The sequence below is a fragment of the Salvia hispanica genome, chromosome 3, assembly GCF_023119035.1.
Source record: "Salvia hispanica cultivar TCC Black 2014 chromosome 3, UniMelb_Shisp_WGS_1.0, whole genome shotgun sequence".
NCBI lineage: Eukaryota > Viridiplantae > Streptophyta > Magnoliopsida > Lamiales > Lamiaceae > Salvia > Salvia hispanica.
Window position 1 is genome coordinate 16,196,272 of NC_062967.1, and position 15,998 is coordinate 16,212,269.

At 37.3% G+C, this 15,998-nt stretch overlaps 5 protein-coding genes and 1 long non-coding RNA gene across 6 annotated transcripts; 2 read left to right on the forward strand and 4 right to left on the reverse strand.

Annotated features, from left to right (window-relative positions):
* The first annotated feature begins 536 nt into the window (after positions 1–536).
* LOC125209442 (PE-PGRS family protein PE_PGRS5-like) lies at positions 537–2,898 on the forward strand. The gene is made up of 2 exons (XM_048109038.1): positions 537–619; positions 2,538–2,898. Exons 1-2 carry the CDS (start codon positions 537–539, stop codon positions 2,896–2,898), a joined length of 444 nt encoding a protein of 147 aa, XP_047964995.1.
* Positions 2,899–5,884: 2,986 nt separating this feature from the next.
* Positions 5,885–6,856, reverse strand: LOC125209443. The gene is made up of 2 exons (XM_048109039.1): positions 6,376–6,856; positions 5,885–6,216 (listed from the first exon to the last, which is right to left on the reverse strand). The coding sequence occupies exons 1-2, from the start codon at positions 6,854–6,856 to the stop codon at positions 5,885–5,887; spliced, it is 813 nt and encodes a 270-aa protein (XP_047964996.1).
* Positions 6,857–7,790: 934 nt separating this feature from the next.
* On the reverse strand, positions 7,791–8,576 carry LOC125209444. Its single transcript, XM_048109041.1, has 2 exons — positions 8,256–8,576; positions 7,791–8,174 (listed from the first exon to the last, which is right to left on the reverse strand). Exons 1-2 carry the CDS (start codon positions 8,574–8,576, stop codon positions 7,791–7,793), a joined length of 705 nt encoding a protein of 234 aa, XP_047964998.1.
* Positions 8,577–11,152: 2,576 nt separating this feature from the next.
* LOC125210784 lies at positions 11,153–13,304 on the reverse strand. Its single transcript, XR_007174404.1, has 4 exons — positions 13,172–13,304; positions 12,604–13,068; positions 12,369–12,470; positions 11,153–11,892 (listed from the first exon to the last, which is right to left on the reverse strand). It is a non-coding gene; the product is annotated as an uncharacterized LOC125210784 (long non-coding RNA).
* Positions 11,321–13,834, forward strand: LOC125210782 (protein ACCELERATED CELL DEATH 6). Its single transcript, XM_048110371.1, has 3 exons — positions 11,321–11,960; positions 12,223–12,758; positions 12,885–13,834. The coding sequence occupies exons 1-3, from the start codon at positions 11,321–11,323 to the stop codon at positions 13,488–13,490; spliced, it is 1,782 nt and encodes a 593-aa protein (XP_047966328.1). The 3' UTR covers positions 13,491–13,834.
* A 480-nt stretch (positions 13,835–14,314) lies between these two features.
* LOC125214880 (histone H4) lies at positions 14,315–14,826 on the reverse strand. Its single transcript, XM_048116086.1, has one exon. The coding sequence runs from the start codon at positions 14,760–14,762 to the stop codon at positions 14,451–14,453; it is 312 nt and encodes a 103-aa protein (XP_047972043.1). The 5' UTR covers positions 14,763–14,826; the 3' UTR covers positions 14,315–14,450.
* Positions 14,827–15,998: the final 1,172 nt, after the last annotated feature.

Genomic DNA, 15,998 nt, shown 5'->3' on the forward strand with positions numbered 1-15,998 from the left:
GAGCATGTATACGGACCATAGGGAAGTGTTCGAGCCCACGCCCGCGCCCGCCTGGCTCGATTCACCTCGGCTCTTCCCCTTGCGGCCGACGTCGTGAACCGGAGGAGGAGCCACCGGCTTCAGTGGGCGTGTCCCCAGCCTCATGTGAGGCGTTGCCTGATCCGCCGCCCTCACTAGACGAGTAGCCACCCCCCGTGTGCTTCGTGCGTTTCGAGCTTGAGGACCGGACACCGCCAGCCCACCGATCTTCGTTTCTGACCAACTGCCAAACATCGATATGTTTGAAATCTTTTTTGACGTCGTCTTTAAAGACGCGCATCGCCGCTCGCAGAATGTCAGCTTCACTGGCTCCGCTTTGGTAATGCTCCGCTTCACCCCTGTAGACCGCGCTAAACTTTTTGACATCTTTGTCGACCCGGTCCCAATGATTGCGGAGCATCTTCACAGTGCGGGGGCGAGTCCCCTTCGGCTTTAAATCTGCGTAAAGTTCTGTGACCTTCTCCCAAAAGCACAATTTGTTTTGTTGATTCCCGACGATGGGATCGTACGAGACGGTGAGCCAAGAGGTGCTTAGATCCTCCACCTCCTTCACCGGGGTCGATTCGTCCTCGGCATCGCGGTTGGCGGAGCCTCCACCGCTGCCCAACGGAAATAATCCGGAATGTGTTCCTACGGAATATTTTCCCTAATTTGGTCCGCGCGAGACGCGGGACGGGCTGGCGACGAGACGCCGCCCACAACGCCGTCTCGCCGGCATCTCGTCCCTCCGAGACGAGATGGGGATGGATTTAGCATCCGCTGTGGATGCTCTGAGATGCCACGCCACTTGGGGCGTTCCGGCGAGTGGCGCCATACATTGCAGGTGAAGTGAGGGGGCCGGGACAGGAAGGGGGACGAGAGGGCGTCCTAGAGCAGACATCTATTATAAAGCTTGCGTGACGGCCCATTTTTTTCCACCCTTTTTTATTTTAGTTATTTTAATAAACGATGACTAATTAGGCGCATGTGCCTTCCATGCTTATGTGATGATCGATGGTATAGTTTTATATATGAAATCACGTCCCAATTCTCAATTAGAGCATCCACAATGGTAACAGTTAGCCATAGGCTAGCCTCGTTTCTCCTCCTCGCTACATCAACCGTGACTAAAATTCCTCCTACCACATCATCGTAACAAGCAATCGACAAAGCAATGCTCCCGCGGGTATCGTGGGAGTTTGCGTCCCGCTCGTCGCTGGAGTAGACTCGTTGTTGTGATCCATTTTGCGTTATTGCTCTTGTATATAAATTAATAGAGCGAGAAAACTCGTTAAAACAAGTGGTGCGAATGAAAATGACTTGAAAATCGTATATATATAGTGTTTCGAAAATTTAATTAAAAAAAATTGCGTTGGCCGATCGTTCGCCGATCGCCAGCCTACAATGGCGGCGAGCGGATCGGCGAACGCATCAGCCAGCGGCCGAGAATCAGCAAGCGCTCGCCGATTGCAATAGTTCAGCGAGCGGACCGGCTAGCGTCGGGTATCGGCTAGTCGGTCGCTCGCCGGTTACTGTGGATGCTCTTACTCCCTCCGCTCTATAGTAATAGAGTCATTTTGCCATTTTGGTACGTTCCATAGTAATAGAATCATTTTGCCATTTTGGTACGTTCCATAGTAATAGAATCATTTCCCTTTTTAGTAAAAGTCACACATTTCTCCACATCTACTTTACTCTCTCTTACTTTATTCTCTCTTCATCTCTCTATCTTTTTTCAATTTTTCATTTTATTCTCTCTTTATTTATCTCACGTAACACAATTTCTTAATCTCCATGTTAAAAAGAAATGCCTCCATTACTATAGAACGGAGAGAGTACTTAGTATGCTTTTGTGACAACACGAAGGATTTCTAAATATATGTCCGTGAATCGAGATTGTTGCAAAGGAAATGCTTTGCGCATCAAAAGGTGTATTGTTCATACAAGATACTTCTGTACAAGAAAAAAGAATTTAGTAAATCAAAAGGAACATTAAATACATTGTTGGGCCTCTTTACTTTCACTGATAAGAATTTGGGCCGGCAGGTGGGGTTTTTATGTTTGGGCTGATTTCTTTTTTTCAAAATGGACTTATCTCCTAAAGTGATTGGGTCTACAATTGAGGAGATTGGTGGACTAGATTTATTATATATATTTATGTTGTTAAATCTGTTAACTGATCTAACCAGTATAAAAATGTCAACACGGTATATTGAAATGTCAACAAAATTATGTGTTGACATTTTAAATATACTACGTTGATGAGTTAACAGAGTTGACAACTTAAGAAAGTTAGCAATTGAGCACGCATGTACCAAGCTATAACTAATTAATTTAAATTAATTAATTACTTGCTTGATGAACATAATTAATTTTTTAAATCTCAACACGAATTAAAATAGATGAAAGAGTACATATTACTCCTAGTGTACTATTATAATAAGAAAACCTGAAATCACAAAAAAGTAAAACAAAGCACACAAAGTGGGCACGCTTGTGCCAAGTTATTCCTATTGAAGAGAAGCGGAGCTGACAACCACAGATGCAGTTCCTCATGGGTTTTTTGGAGGAGGTGGAGTTTTGGGAGCGAAAGGGTTGGTGAAGAAGGGCGGAGCTTTCAGCAACGGAGGTGTAGGAGCAAAAGGATTCGTGAAGAAAGGAGGAGCGTTTGGCGAAAAAGGAGATGGAGTTTTGGGCGCAACCGGATTTACAATAAGCGGAGGAGCTTTTGGCGGTGGAGCAAATGGATTTATAGAAAACGGAGGAGCTTTGGGCAATGACGGAATTGATGGAAATGGAGGAGCTTTGGGCAAGGACGGAGTTTCAGGAAATGGTAATTTAGGCCACTGGAAAAAGGGAAAGAAGTCCATTGGAGGGTGAGTTGCGTGTAGGAAGAGGACAAGGACACAAACATGGAACCGACGAGAATCCATTTTTGCTTCTTGCAAATACATGTATGGTCTGTTTTTAGCTATTTATATACCATGGAACTAGCTCTTATTTGTGGAAAATAGGCCTGCTTAACCGGTTCTCTGGTTCTCGGGTACCCGGTACCGGCCGGGTAATTGAGGAACCGGGAACCGGAAAAACCGGTTTCGGTTCCTATTCCGGTTCTTATGCTTTCGAAAATTCCGGTTCCGGTTCTACCCGGAACCGAATAATATATATCAATTTTAGAGATTATAAAATTTAAATATAAATTAAAATATTAAACTAAGGACATTTCATTTGTTTTATTATTCTTAAAATATTTTTGATTATCCTATTAGCAAAAGTGATTACTGCCTTTGCAAAACGAAAGTACTATTACTTTTTGTGATCAATCTTCAATCTTTCGCACCATTTGTTGATTCGCTCCTATTATGATAACTCAAAAATAATTGATTTTTTAAAAAAATAACTCATAATTAATTAAGATTTTTTATTAAAATAATCAAGTTTAAAGTGAATGATTAAATGTATTAATATATCGATTTTTTTCTAAAATCAAAATAGAGTAATTAAGATTTTGGTCTTTTGAATATTATTGCCTTATTAGAATATTGGTTGTATAGTCGTATTTTGTTGTGCATAGATTTTAATTTTTAGTGTTAGATTTTTTAGTAATTTATTAAATTATTGTTTTAGGTATTTAAATATTGGTTGATGCATATTGTTATCTTGTTGATTTGCATTTTTTTATGTTTATTTGAACTTTTAGGTATTAACTATTTTAGGTATTTATTGAATTATAGTTTTTAGGTATTGGAAAATTGGATGATGAATATTGTTATTTTATTGATTTGTATTTATTTGAATTTTTCGGTATTAATTGTTATATTTCTATATTTTGAATTATTTAAAAAAAAACTACAAATCGGTTCCGATTCAGAACCGGAACCGGCCGGATCCGATTCCGGTTCTGGTTCCCAAATTTATGAAAATTTGTAACCGGGTACCCGGTCAACCGGACCGGATAGAACCGGAACCGGCCGAATAAGCAGGCCTAGTGGAAAACACTCTAGATTATTTATCATACCTAGCTAAGATTTAATTTAATAGGCACTACCCCTCGTTGATGCCTTAGCGATTACTTGATTAGTTACGTTATTACTACTTGTGTTAAATTTAGTTTAACACAAGTAACGGTGGATGGAAGGAGTACTTCATTTAGGCTAAGTAATGTTATTTCCCTCATCCTTCATTAGGAGTCTTATTAATTTCTCTCTGATGCGGATTTTAAAAAATGCTAAGGAAAGTTGGTGGAAAAAGGACAGTAGAATGTGCGTCTATATTTATATATCAGTTTTATAATAAAATGTGCATGGAATAAGGTTAACGGATTACAATGGTAAAAGTGAACTGAGACTCCTATCGAAAATGGACCGAAACGGAAAAATGATACATGTAACAAGGGACATTTGGATTACTAATTAGTCATAGTTATCATATGTTCGTCCAAACTATACCTAAACTAGGATTGATAGACCACACCTATTCAATGTACTCATGCAACTATAAAATTGTCTATCTATATTTTAACTAATACTCCTTCCGTCCCTTAAATTTTGCCGCACTTTGACCGGACATGGATTTTAAGAAATATAATGGAATATGAGTTGAAAAAGTTAGTGGAAAGTGGGTTCTACTTTTATATATTGGTTTTATAATAAAATGTGATTTTGAATGAATTAGTGGAATATATGGTCCACTACAAAAAAATAGTATATTAAAAAAATGAAATTTGACAAATTTTATGGAACATACAAAATGGAAAAATATGATAAAATTAAAGGAAATGATGGAGTATATAATTCAGGTATACCGAAAGAAGCATCAAACATTGAAAAGTTGAATAAGAAAAGGAAAAAAATGTGTGCATATATTGCTTGGACTTAAAACACCATATAACTGTGGATGGATTAAATGCGTATCATTATAGAGTTTCAATAGTATTTATAATTTGATAATCTCATTAATTGTAGTTTATTAGATAGAAAAATAAAATGAAATATAAACAGTTTTAGTATGAAATATATGTCCATGATGTCCAAAAATGATGTGTACATGTATTAAACGAAATGATGTTTATTGGAGTATTTTGATTGTCACGTTTAAAGGCATCGTTTCATTCGAACTGTAGTCAAAGCAAAACCAAATTAAATCAAAACAAGCACTAAATTAGAGCATAATCTACTGCAAGTCTATAACTAGCTTGTACACTATCTGCAACTTATATATATATTTAGACTATCCCAATTGGTGTCACGTATTCAATCCAACCGCAATCAACTTTTAAATAAAATACTCATTTCTTCTAACTTACTCAAACTTTTACATCTATTAATAACACCAACTCAACTCCATTACATATTTTCTTTTTCATATACTTTCAATCAATATAAATTTTATATTTATTCAAATATATTAAAAAACTCATATAAAAATTATAAAAATTATTTTATAATTCAAATTTATAATAAAAATTATTACACATCCATATATAAGCGAAGTACAACATAATAAAAATACACAAATAAAAGAAATACGGTACAATAATAGAAAATAAACAAACTACACTACAAACTAAAGTGAAAAATAAGAAAGATTACTAAAAAAGATAAACATTACACATTCAACTATTTATGCCAAATTTATTCCAAATGTGCTCAATCAAATCATCTCGAAGGGCAATATGAGCTTCTCTATTGCGGAGTTGATCTCGATTTGTTATATAAGAAAACAATCCCGATCCGTTGAGTAGAGTAACAAAAAGCTTCAGCATTTCCTTCTTGTGCTCTTGTAGGTGTATCTTCAAAAAACTCAGTAGAATCATAATAATTTTGATACGTATCACGTTCATCTTCTACTATCATATTATGTATCTTCAAGCAATCATAATTTTTCCCATCAACATCTTGTCCCAGACAAGGCATGGCCTTCGCAAAAATGCGAAACGCGCTTGTAGGACTCCAAATGCTCGCTCAACATCTTTTCTGATAGACTCTTGTAATTGAGCAAACAACTTATGCGTTTGAATTTGTGGAGAAGTAATTGACTTCACAAATGCAGCCCATGCAGGGTATATGCCATCAGTAAGATAATATGCCCTATTATACTGATGACCATTTACTACGTAATTAACATATGGTGCTCGAACTTCTAAGACATCATCAAAAACAGGAGACCTATGGAGTACATTAATATCATTGCACGAATCTGGAGTTCCAAAGAATGCATGTCATATCCATAAGTCGTATGATGCAACAACTTCCAGAATGATCGTTGGCTTGCCACTTCTCCCTGTATATTGTCCAACCCATGCGTTAGGACAATTCTTCCATTCCCAATGCATGCACTCTATACTCCCAATCATGCCTGAAAAACCACGTTCATTTGCTACATATAGAAGTCTAGCCAGATCTTGTTCAGTAGGTCTTCTGAGATATGTGGCACCAAAACATGAAATAACACCTTCAACGAAATGTATTAGAGAACCTCTCGTCACCGTTGAACTCATCCGCAAATATTCATCAACGACATCGGATGATGTCCCATACGCCAACACCCGCATAGCTCCGGTACATTTCTGTAACGATGACAAACTTTGTTTCCCTGTAGCATCGCGTCTCTCTTGAAAGTACTCATCATTAGCAGTAACATCTTCTACAATCCGAAGGAATACGGATTTGTGCATGCGAAATCGGCGTCGGAAGACCTCTGGCCCATATGTCGGGTTGGGACTAAAGTAGACATTGATCAAACGCTCAGCACCAATCTCGCGTTGCCTTTCACAATACCTTTTTCTAACTGTAGAAGCTTGAGCCCCTGCAATTAGATTGTGATTAGTGGATAACATGTTCTCAGTTGTATAGATTTGATGATTTTGTTGAGAAACTCGTTCCTCCCATTAATTGAGTGTTATGATATTTGAATCATCAGAACTTGAATCCAATGAATGTGATGAGTTTTCACTAGAAGACATTTTTTGGAGGTGGAATGAGTACTTGGTGTTACCTTCAAAAAAATTTCACGAGCTATTTATAAACTAAATATATTTGCATGTGACACTAAACCCCAGACATGTGAAACACAATTGCAGTAAAGCATGTGAAATATCTAATTTATGCATGATAAAGCATGCAATGACAACATTTCATTGACACTGTGATGCATGTGATTTTTCAAAACTTTTGTAAGATAAAGAACTGATGTTTGTAAAGCATGCGAGACACAATTGCAGTAAATCATGTGACATATCTAATTTTTGCAGTATAATGCATACGATGACAAAATATTTGATTTACATTGTGATGCATGTGATATTTCAAAACTTTTGTAATGCAAGTAGCACCAAATTCATAGCTGCAAATGCATGTGATAAAGAACTGATGTTTGTGACATCTCAATTACTTTTGCAGGAATATCACATGATACCAAAACTCATATGCAAATGCATGTGCTAAAGTAATGATGTTTGTGACATCTCAAATACTTTTGCAGGAAGATGCATGTGTCACGAAAATCATATCTAAAAAAATGCATGTGATAAAGAAATAATCTTTCTGACATCTCAATTGATTTTGCAAAAGATGCGTGTGACCATATCACATAAACTTAATATTACACAAATTTATTTTACATAAAGTACAAACAAAGATCACACCAACACACACCAAACTAACATTACATAATTAAAAGCACACCAAACTAATATTACTTAAACTAGTGTCACACCAAACAAATATTACATAACTTATTGTCACACCAAACTCATATCAAACTAAAATCATTCATTTTTTAAACACAATCTCCATTAGTTGATGTTTCATCTCTTGATCTTCTGGGGACAAGTGCTCTTTGTCCAACAACTTAATCAACATTTTTTGGTACATCTTCATAGAGGGCTTTTCCAGCTTTTCACGCTCTATCTGCAGTCGAGCCTTCACTAGTTCGTTCTCATTATCTTTAGCTAGCCTTAGTGCATGAAGTTCTGCAGCAACTTGAGCATTAGTAGAATCAGATTGTGTTACCTTACTTTTTCCTTTTCTTTTTGCCTTGTCTCTACCCATAGGCCGAGAACTAGTTGAATGTCCAGATGTAGGAGTTTCTGGATTTGAAGGGATAGTATACTCGCCAGATTCAGAAGTCTTGGTCCTCTTTAAATTGCTACCATCCTGTTCATAAGCAACATTTTCATTGTCAGGAAATACCTGTGTTGTATCATGAATACTCTACTTTGGATGTTTGCTCATAACTTCATTAAACACTATCAAATCTTGAAATTTGTTGCCGCCTCCTGCTTGGTAGATGCTATGAGCTTCATTCTCAACATCTTGGTCGCTCATTCCACTCCTCCTTCGCGTGTTTGCTTCTCTGCAAACAACCACCCATTTGCTTGCTTTTTCGTTAAGTCGTTTCCATCGACTCTTCATAGAATCCACATTTCTTTTGTTAATTTCAGCTGGATTTTCTGCTTGAGCTTCGTGATACAATTTTTTCACACGCACCCATAGTGCATCTCCTTTCTGATGTTTACCACGCACACTATCTACGCTTGCATGGACCCAAGAAGACATAAGTGCTAAATCTTCTTTCACAACCCAACTTACATTGTTTGAGCTCCTCTTCTTTTTGTTCTCTTGTTGGACATCTCCGAACAAGTTTTGGGCAACATTGTTTGATGTGGGAATTTCAGTAGATGTAGGAAAATGTCAATAATAAAAAGAGAAAAAACAAAAATAAAAAATAAATCAATATTCAGCCATAATATGAAGACATGTGGCATGTGTCCAGAGCTTTTGTCCTAGCGGCAAGGAGCTTAGACATAAATGTATGAGGTGCCGAGTTCGAGCTCTCTTGACCTCAGTTGTAATTTCCTCTTTTTTTAGGAGTTTATTTGTAATTTCCTCATTCATATAGGAGTTATTTTTTATTTTTATTTTAAATGTGGCATGTGCCCCTCTCTTTGTTTGGTGGCGGCATGGTGCTCCAATTGATAGGGGCGGTTGCTTTAAATTGTTTTTGAATTATTTTTATTTATAGTTTTTTTTATCTTATATGGGTGACATCGGTGAAAATGTCACCGATGATGGTAGTCTTATAAACATGATAAAAAATTATAATCGGAATAGCCCGCATCAAATTGGCCCAACATCTTCAGTGGATTAGCCTGAACTCAAATGAATTAGCCCGATTGACATCCCTATCCTTACATATCTCTTCGTCGGGAGCAGATGTTATGCACAACCTTGGTGGTGACAACTACACACGTAAGGGAGCGCGAGAGAGAGTGAGAGGTGATATTGAAGATAAAATGTTGAAATGGCATTTTAATTGTTTTAATAACATCAAAACGATATAATTTCATAAGTTTTGATTAGACACATCACTTTCGATTTCTCCCCCCCAATGGGACGAATCTGATCAATAGAAATTTAATACATTTGGACTCAAAAAAGGTTGGGAAAAAGATGGGAAAAAGTTGAGAGTTGTGTATATACACACAAGTAACCATAAATCTATCTCCTTTTCTGGATTTTCTTTCCTTTTTTAATCCATCCTACAAGATTATACACTTTCCAATTTTAAAAAATCTTTTCTCTTTAATAAGGTGAGACTCATTATCCATTAACAATACTTTAATGAGAGCATCCACAACGAAACTCGTTGCTGCCTCGAACTCGTCCCGCCGGGACAAGCCAAGAACGAGCTTCGTTGTGGATGCACTAATTAAAGTATCTGTGACTCGATTGGTGAAATAGTGTCTCCCCTTGAAGAACATGACGAGCCAACAACGATCCAGTGTTGACTGCATCCCGTCTCACGGGGCAGCTTGATGGGGAGGGTAAGTTGGCGAGTGGGCTTCATTTGCCCGATTTTAAAAATAGAGAAGCCCCTCCGTCTCTAAGTACACTTCTCGACTTTATTTATGTGTAAATAATTTATTGAATTATATAAAAAGTTGGTAAATTGACTTTTATTATATTTTTTTCTCACTTTATTGGATTTTTTTTAATTTATGCTTTTCTTTCTAATTGCATGTTTATATTTTAATATATTATGAATTTAATTCAAATAATATTTATGTTTATGATTTAATGTGAATTTAATTATATTAAATTTCATTTAAATATGTGTTAGTAAATAAATTGAAGTACAAAATGAGTTCGACTTTTATTCTTACTTAATTTGCATGTGAATATTTTTAATGAATCATGTATTTTAATTGAATCAAAATTTATTTAATTAGGTTTTATAATAACTAAATCAATATATAATTAAATCAAAATTTTAATTCTTGTTTTTTAATAAAATTATAAATTACTATATGTCATCCAAATATTAACTGAATTTGTTGAAAAAAAATAAAAAAAAAATTAAATGAAATAGTAGGAGTTATGAATCATAGTGAAGAGATGAGATGGATAACAGATGACAAGTTTCAGGTAATGTCTCTTAATTAAGAGATGGAGTAACAAGTGTTGTGGACCCATGAATGATGAAGCGATGTTATAATTAAGGGGATGGCTATGAGCCATCGTTGTGGATGACCTTACTTTTTCTTTTTATCTCTTTTTTACTTTACCAACATCTGCGCAATCAAGAGTTGCATACTCTTATGGGTCGGATGGAGTATAAAATATAACATTGAGGGCGATTTAATAAGTAGGAATGCAAGACCGGGAGACAGAAGTCGTTAAATTTATCCATGGAAATTGCAGCAGTCAGCACTGAAACTGAAATGAGGCATCAGATCGCAATCAAAAGTCTTAGTCTTAGAATCAAAGAATATGAGATTACTATACACTTTCCTAACAACGCGTGATTGACTAATGATAGAAGACACAAACAAGCACATCACTCCAACGCAGCAAAGTGCATGCTTATTCCCCTTTCTTGAATGTTTTTCCAAATAGTAAAGTTTTATATGTATCTTTTTCATATCAAATCTTGTAGCCTAAAACATGCTGTTGGTTTTTAAGGAATATTCAGAGGTATCTAATATGGGAAAGTCTACAAACTTGATCAGGTAAATTATATGATCCTTGCCTACTGATTTAAATATCATAGTCAAAGAAAATTCAATATTTGCTCCACTAATAAATTAGGTATCTGCATGGTCCCAAACAAGTAAGATCAAACATAGCCATCATACAGCTCACTAGTCCTTGAAATTGATTGATCAAAGTCATCAAACAACCCTTTTTAAAGAAATTACTGAACAATTTACAAAAGGGCTGGTTAGCAACTGTGTGTATATAAACAAGCGTAGGTTTTACGAAATGAATTTGAGAGAACAAAATAGACAAGCCAGTTACCTATGTCAGTGCACAAATATCCCGGTTTGCTCGATGAAGAGGAGAGCTACGAGACTGCACAAACCATGGACCCAAAATTATACAGAGCGATAATGAAAGATGACATTCTTGAATTCGTGAGAGCGATGGAATGTGATCGACAACACGGGCCAACGGTTTCTTGCGTGCAGTTAGGTCCACAGAATAAGACAGTGCTGCACGTAGCAACAAGCTTCGGGAGCTATGAAATCGTCAAACTAATCTGCAAGGACTTGCCTGACTTAGTTGCTGAAAAGAATGCGCGAGGTGACACTGCACTTCATATAGCAGCAAGAGCCGGCAGTTCACAACTGGTGACATTGCTAGTCAATTCAGAATTCGCAGAAGGTGGTTTGCGTGAAAAGAACGAGGAAGGGAACACTGCCCTGCACGAGGCTCTGAAATATGGGCATGAAGAAGTGGCTCGAATTCTGATCAACAGGAACCCGCTGATGTCTTATTCTCTTAACAAGGAAGGTAAGTCTTTGCTATATCTTGCTGCAGGAGCAGGATTTCTCATCATTGTAAGGCTCCTTATGGACAATCCTGTTGGGAGCTACAGCACAGGTGCAAAACATAAAAATAAGTCACCTGTTTTCGCTGCGATACTCGAGCACAACATAGGTAGTAAACATCCATACTATTCTTTATTTTCTACTATGTACTATATGATATTTTGTTGTAACTTGATAATGATGAGCAGAAAGGACTGCCTGAAAAGTGATGAGATGAGTCGGGACACAGCAATTATATTTAGATTGATAATGTTGCTCATCCACTTCGGTTATATATATACACACATACCAGTTTCTTCTTTCTTGAGTTCTTCCTATGATATTATGCTTTTTTTAACCTTTCCTTTCTTGTTTTCATAATAAAATTTTAGATGTCATTAAGTTGTTGTGGGAAAAGGATCCAACAATGTTTCAGCTGAGAAACAGCAAAGGCAAAAGTCCACTTCACGCAGCTGTATGCATGGGATTTACAGAAGGGGTCAAGTTCTTACTAGACAGACAGTTTGAATTTGCTTACCAGAAAGATAAACAAGGCTTTCATCCCATCCATTCAGCAGCCAGCAAAGGACATGTAGATATTATCCAAATGATGTTTCAGCATCGGCCAGATACAAGGGAGCTGCTAACTGCACACGGTCAGAATATACTGCACGTAGCTGCTAGAAGTGGGAAATACAAAGCAGTGGAGTATATGCTTAAAAGGCCAGAGATGGAGATGCTTATTAATGAAAAAGATGCTGATGGGAACACACCTTTACACCTTGCAACCATTTACGCGCATCCAAAGCTGGTTGGCATTCTTGTGAGGGACAAAAGAGTGATTCCGAGGTTGTTAAATAACAACCGCCAGATGGCACTTGACATTGCCGAGGAACAAATTGAAGTGGGATTGGTATCATTTCACAAGGTTAGTGCCTCAAATAACTAGTTTTGTAGATTTTAATGCCTGTTGAGTGGCTCAAATATAATGATATTTCTCAAATAACAAGTTGTATAGGTTTTAATACCTGAAAATGAACAATTCACAATGCAGAGGCTTACCTGCATGGCCTTGAGAGCAGTTGATGCCCCACGAGCACATAAACCAACTTCCAGAAGCACGAGTTTTAAGCTCGGAGACCAACTGGAGACAGAAAGTTGGAGAGACAAGATAAATACGATTCTGGTGGTTGCCATGCTAGTCGCAACAGTTACATTTCAAGCAGGTTTCACTGTGCCTGGTGGTAATAACAACACCCATTATGACCAAGATATCGCAACCATGCTCAAAAAGGTTAAGTTTCAGGAGTTTGTGATTTGCAACACCATAGCAATGCATACCTCTGTCATTGTTGCTGTCACTCTACTGTGGGCACAACTGGGAGATCCTAGTTCCATGCGTTTAGCTTTGAAGTCGGCTGTGCTTCTGCTGGGATTAGCTCTTGCCATGATGTCTATAGCATTCTTGGCCGCTGTCTACCTAGTTGTCAGCACACTCTGCTGGCTTGCAATAACCGTCCTCCTCATAAGCTCGAGCTTTGTCTTTGCATTGATAGTGCTGTTTGTTCCTCTATGCTTCTTGGGCTCATCAAACCGCCACATATTCCGCCGTCTCTCGTACTATCCATTCTGTCTTGTGCTATATGCACTCAGAGACTAAGAATTCTGAAAGAGGGATGAGGTTATCTGAAGATAACCTCCAGGAACTTTATTGAATAATACTAGTTCAGTAATTGGTTTCGTTTTACTCGGTCATTATTGGGGTGGGATCGGAGCTGGAAGCATTTCAGAACCTGCATAATAGTGTATATAGGGCACATGTGTATGTGATGTGTGTAAATGTGCTTATGCCTGTGAATAGTGGCTGCAGAAGATATAAATCTTGTAAATATAGCCTACAGGCTCTCTACTGTGGATTTGGGCAATGAACTGCCAACACAATCAGTTGTAAAATATCATATCAAGCATTACATATCTATGGAAGGTGCAGAATGTATTTGTTCAGTTTTTACTTGCCAATACACAAATGAAATTACTAACCTGTGGCTGCTGTCATTTCCTCAAGATCTGCATATTGAGTCTCACATAAACGGAAGCACTGAATGAAGAGTAAACCAGTCTCAACATAGCTACAATCATCAAGTTCAGAATCAAAAGGTGAACGGCTCTAAAATCACAATCATGACTCAAAATAGAGAGTAATACAAGAAGAGCTATAAAATATGAAATGAATATGTGACTTCGCATACACTTCAGATTCTGAGAAACAGAGAATCAAAACACAGTAAGCTTCAATACCAACAGCTGTAAGCTCATACATTGTTGAATCTGATAAATACAGAAAATTATTCGATAAAGCAAGTTTGCAATTGAACCACATTTCCGATTTAATCTGTTATCAGAGTGAACAGATTATAGTTTGGTGACAATGAATTGCAGGTTATAATGCTAAAACACTAAAGATTAAATGAATGAGCAGCTTAATTTAAGATAACAAGTACCATTCCATTGAACAAACACCAAATTCCATACATCGAATTTCATAATTCATAGATTCAAATCCGAAATCACTTACGAAACTACAACAAATTTACACAAATCCCTAACCCTAGCCACACCATCAACCGCCGAATCCGTACAGAGTGCGTCCCTGCCTCTTGAGAGCATAGACGACGTCCATCGCCGTCACCGTCTTGCGGCGAGCGTGCTCAGTGTAGGTAACGGCATCGCGGATGACGTTCTCGAGGAAGATCTTCAGCACTCCGCGAGTCTCCTCGTAGATCAGGCCGCTGATACGCTTGACGCCGCCACGGCGAGCGAGACGGCGGATGGCCGGCTTCGTGATGCCCTGGATGTTATCGCGGAGGACCTTGCGGTGGCGCTTCGCTCCGCCCTTCCCCAAACCCTTGCCGCCCTTGCCTCGCCCAGACATTTTCGGATGCGAATTAGATTTGGAATTGCAATTTGGTAGGCGAGGTGGAGATAGTGGTGGCTGAGTTGAAATTGGCGATGTTTTAAATAGATGTCATGGGTGATCTACGCCCGTTGGATTTGGATTGCTTAACTGCGGCTACGATTGCGATCCGCGTCATCAGTTTTGAGTGATCTAGACCGTTGTGAAGGTCGTATCGACGGTGGAGATTAGGTTTTAAAGTGACAGGGATCGGGGTCTTCAATTAATGTGTCCTCGCTTCATAAATTAATTTATCCGATTACTCATGCTTGAAATTTAGAACATTAGTAACGAATATATTTGTATAGCAATTTATAAAACAAAAACTAATTAAATTTAGAGTGAACTACATAAACGGTACCTAATCTTTCACTTTCGCACAAAAATACTATCTGATCTTTGTTTTATATCGTTTATGGTACTTACAAATCACATTTTTGGTACCTAGTACTCCCTCCGTCCCGCTTAAGATGACATGTTTTCCTTTTTAGTTTGTCCCAACTAAGATGACACATTTCCTTTTTTGGTAACTTTCTCTCTCCAATTAATACACTCAACCACTTTTTCTCACTCCTATTAAAATATTCATCTTTCTTTATCTCTCTACTTTAATACTTACACTCACCTTCTCTCTCTCCAATTAAACACTTTAACCAATAACTTCTAAAACCCCGTGCCGACTAAGCAATGTGTCATTTTAGCCGGGACGGAGGGAGTACTAATTTTCGCCCAAAAATACCCCCTAGAGTCAAATTTGGCCGTCCAGGGTATTATGGAAATGCACAAGATGACACTTTTTAGACTTAGGTTGATTTGATTGCAAATATATGTATATATTATATATGCATATACCGTGTACCATCAATCGTGAATATTAATTTGTAGAGAGAGAACTGAATTTGAGATAATTAATGTCACAAGATTAATTATTAAAATTTAAGATAATTAGAGATCAATTAAAAGTTTGAATTATTTTGATTAAAACCTTTTATTAAAATTTAAGATAATTAGAGATTAATTAAAAGTTTGAATTACTTTGACATGGCTTGAAAATAGTTAATGCAAGTTATAGGTCAAAGTAGAGTTAAAATATTTTCCCATTATAATAAAGTTTCCATATTAGTTGAAATATTTTTCCAAAATTCGTACTCATTTTTCAGCTTGCATCTGTCCCACTATTTTGTCCAAAACCTTCATTCTAAACTCAAAAATCAT

What these genes read in the sequence shown, in the direction of transcription:
- LOC125209442 (XM_048109038.1), top strand. Translation starts at nt 537, where the DNA reads ATGGGATCGTACGAGACGGTGAGCCAAGAGGTGCTTAGATCCTCCACC. An exon ending in GATTCGTCCTCGGCATCGCG is followed by an intron (nt 620 to 2,537) that starts GTTGGCGGAGCC and finishes TTCCTATTGAAG; the next exon opens with AGAAGCGGAGCTGACAACCA.
- LOC125209443 (XM_048109039.1), bottom strand. Translation starts at nt 6,856, where the DNA reads ATGTTATCCACTAATCACAATCTAATTGCAGGGGCTCAAGCTTCTACA. An exon ending in AAATGAACGTGGTTTTTCAG is followed by an intron (nt 6,217 to 6,375) that starts GCATGATTGGGA and finishes TTGGAACTCCAG; the next exon opens with ATTCGTGCAATGATATTAAT.
- LOC125209444 (XM_048109041.1), bottom strand. Translation starts at nt 8,576, where the DNA reads ATGTCTTCTTGGGTCCATGCAAGCGTAGATAGTGTGCGTGGTAAACAT. An exon ending in ATTTGATAGTGTTTAATGAA is followed by an intron (nt 8,175 to 8,255) that starts GTTATGAGCAAA and finishes GCTTATGAACAG; the next exon opens with GATGGTAGCAATTTAAAGAG.
- LOC125210782 (XM_048110371.1), top strand. Translation starts at nt 11,321, where the DNA reads ATGTCAGTGCACAAATATCCCGGTTTGCTCGATGAAGAGGAGAGCTAC. An exon ending in GATACTCGAGCACAACATAG is followed by an intron (nt 11,961 to 12,222) that starts GTAGTAAACATC and finishes ATAAAATTTTAG; the next exon opens with ATGTCATTAAGTTGTTGTGG. An exon ending in GATTGGTATCATTTCACAAG is followed by an intron (nt 12,759 to 12,884) that starts GTTAGTGCCTCA and finishes TTCACAATGCAG; the next exon opens with AGGCTTACCTGCATGGCCTT.
- LOC125214880 (XM_048116086.1), bottom strand. Translation starts at nt 14,762, where the DNA reads ATGTCTGGGCGAGGCAAGGGCGGCAAGGGTTTGGGGAAGGGCGGAGCG.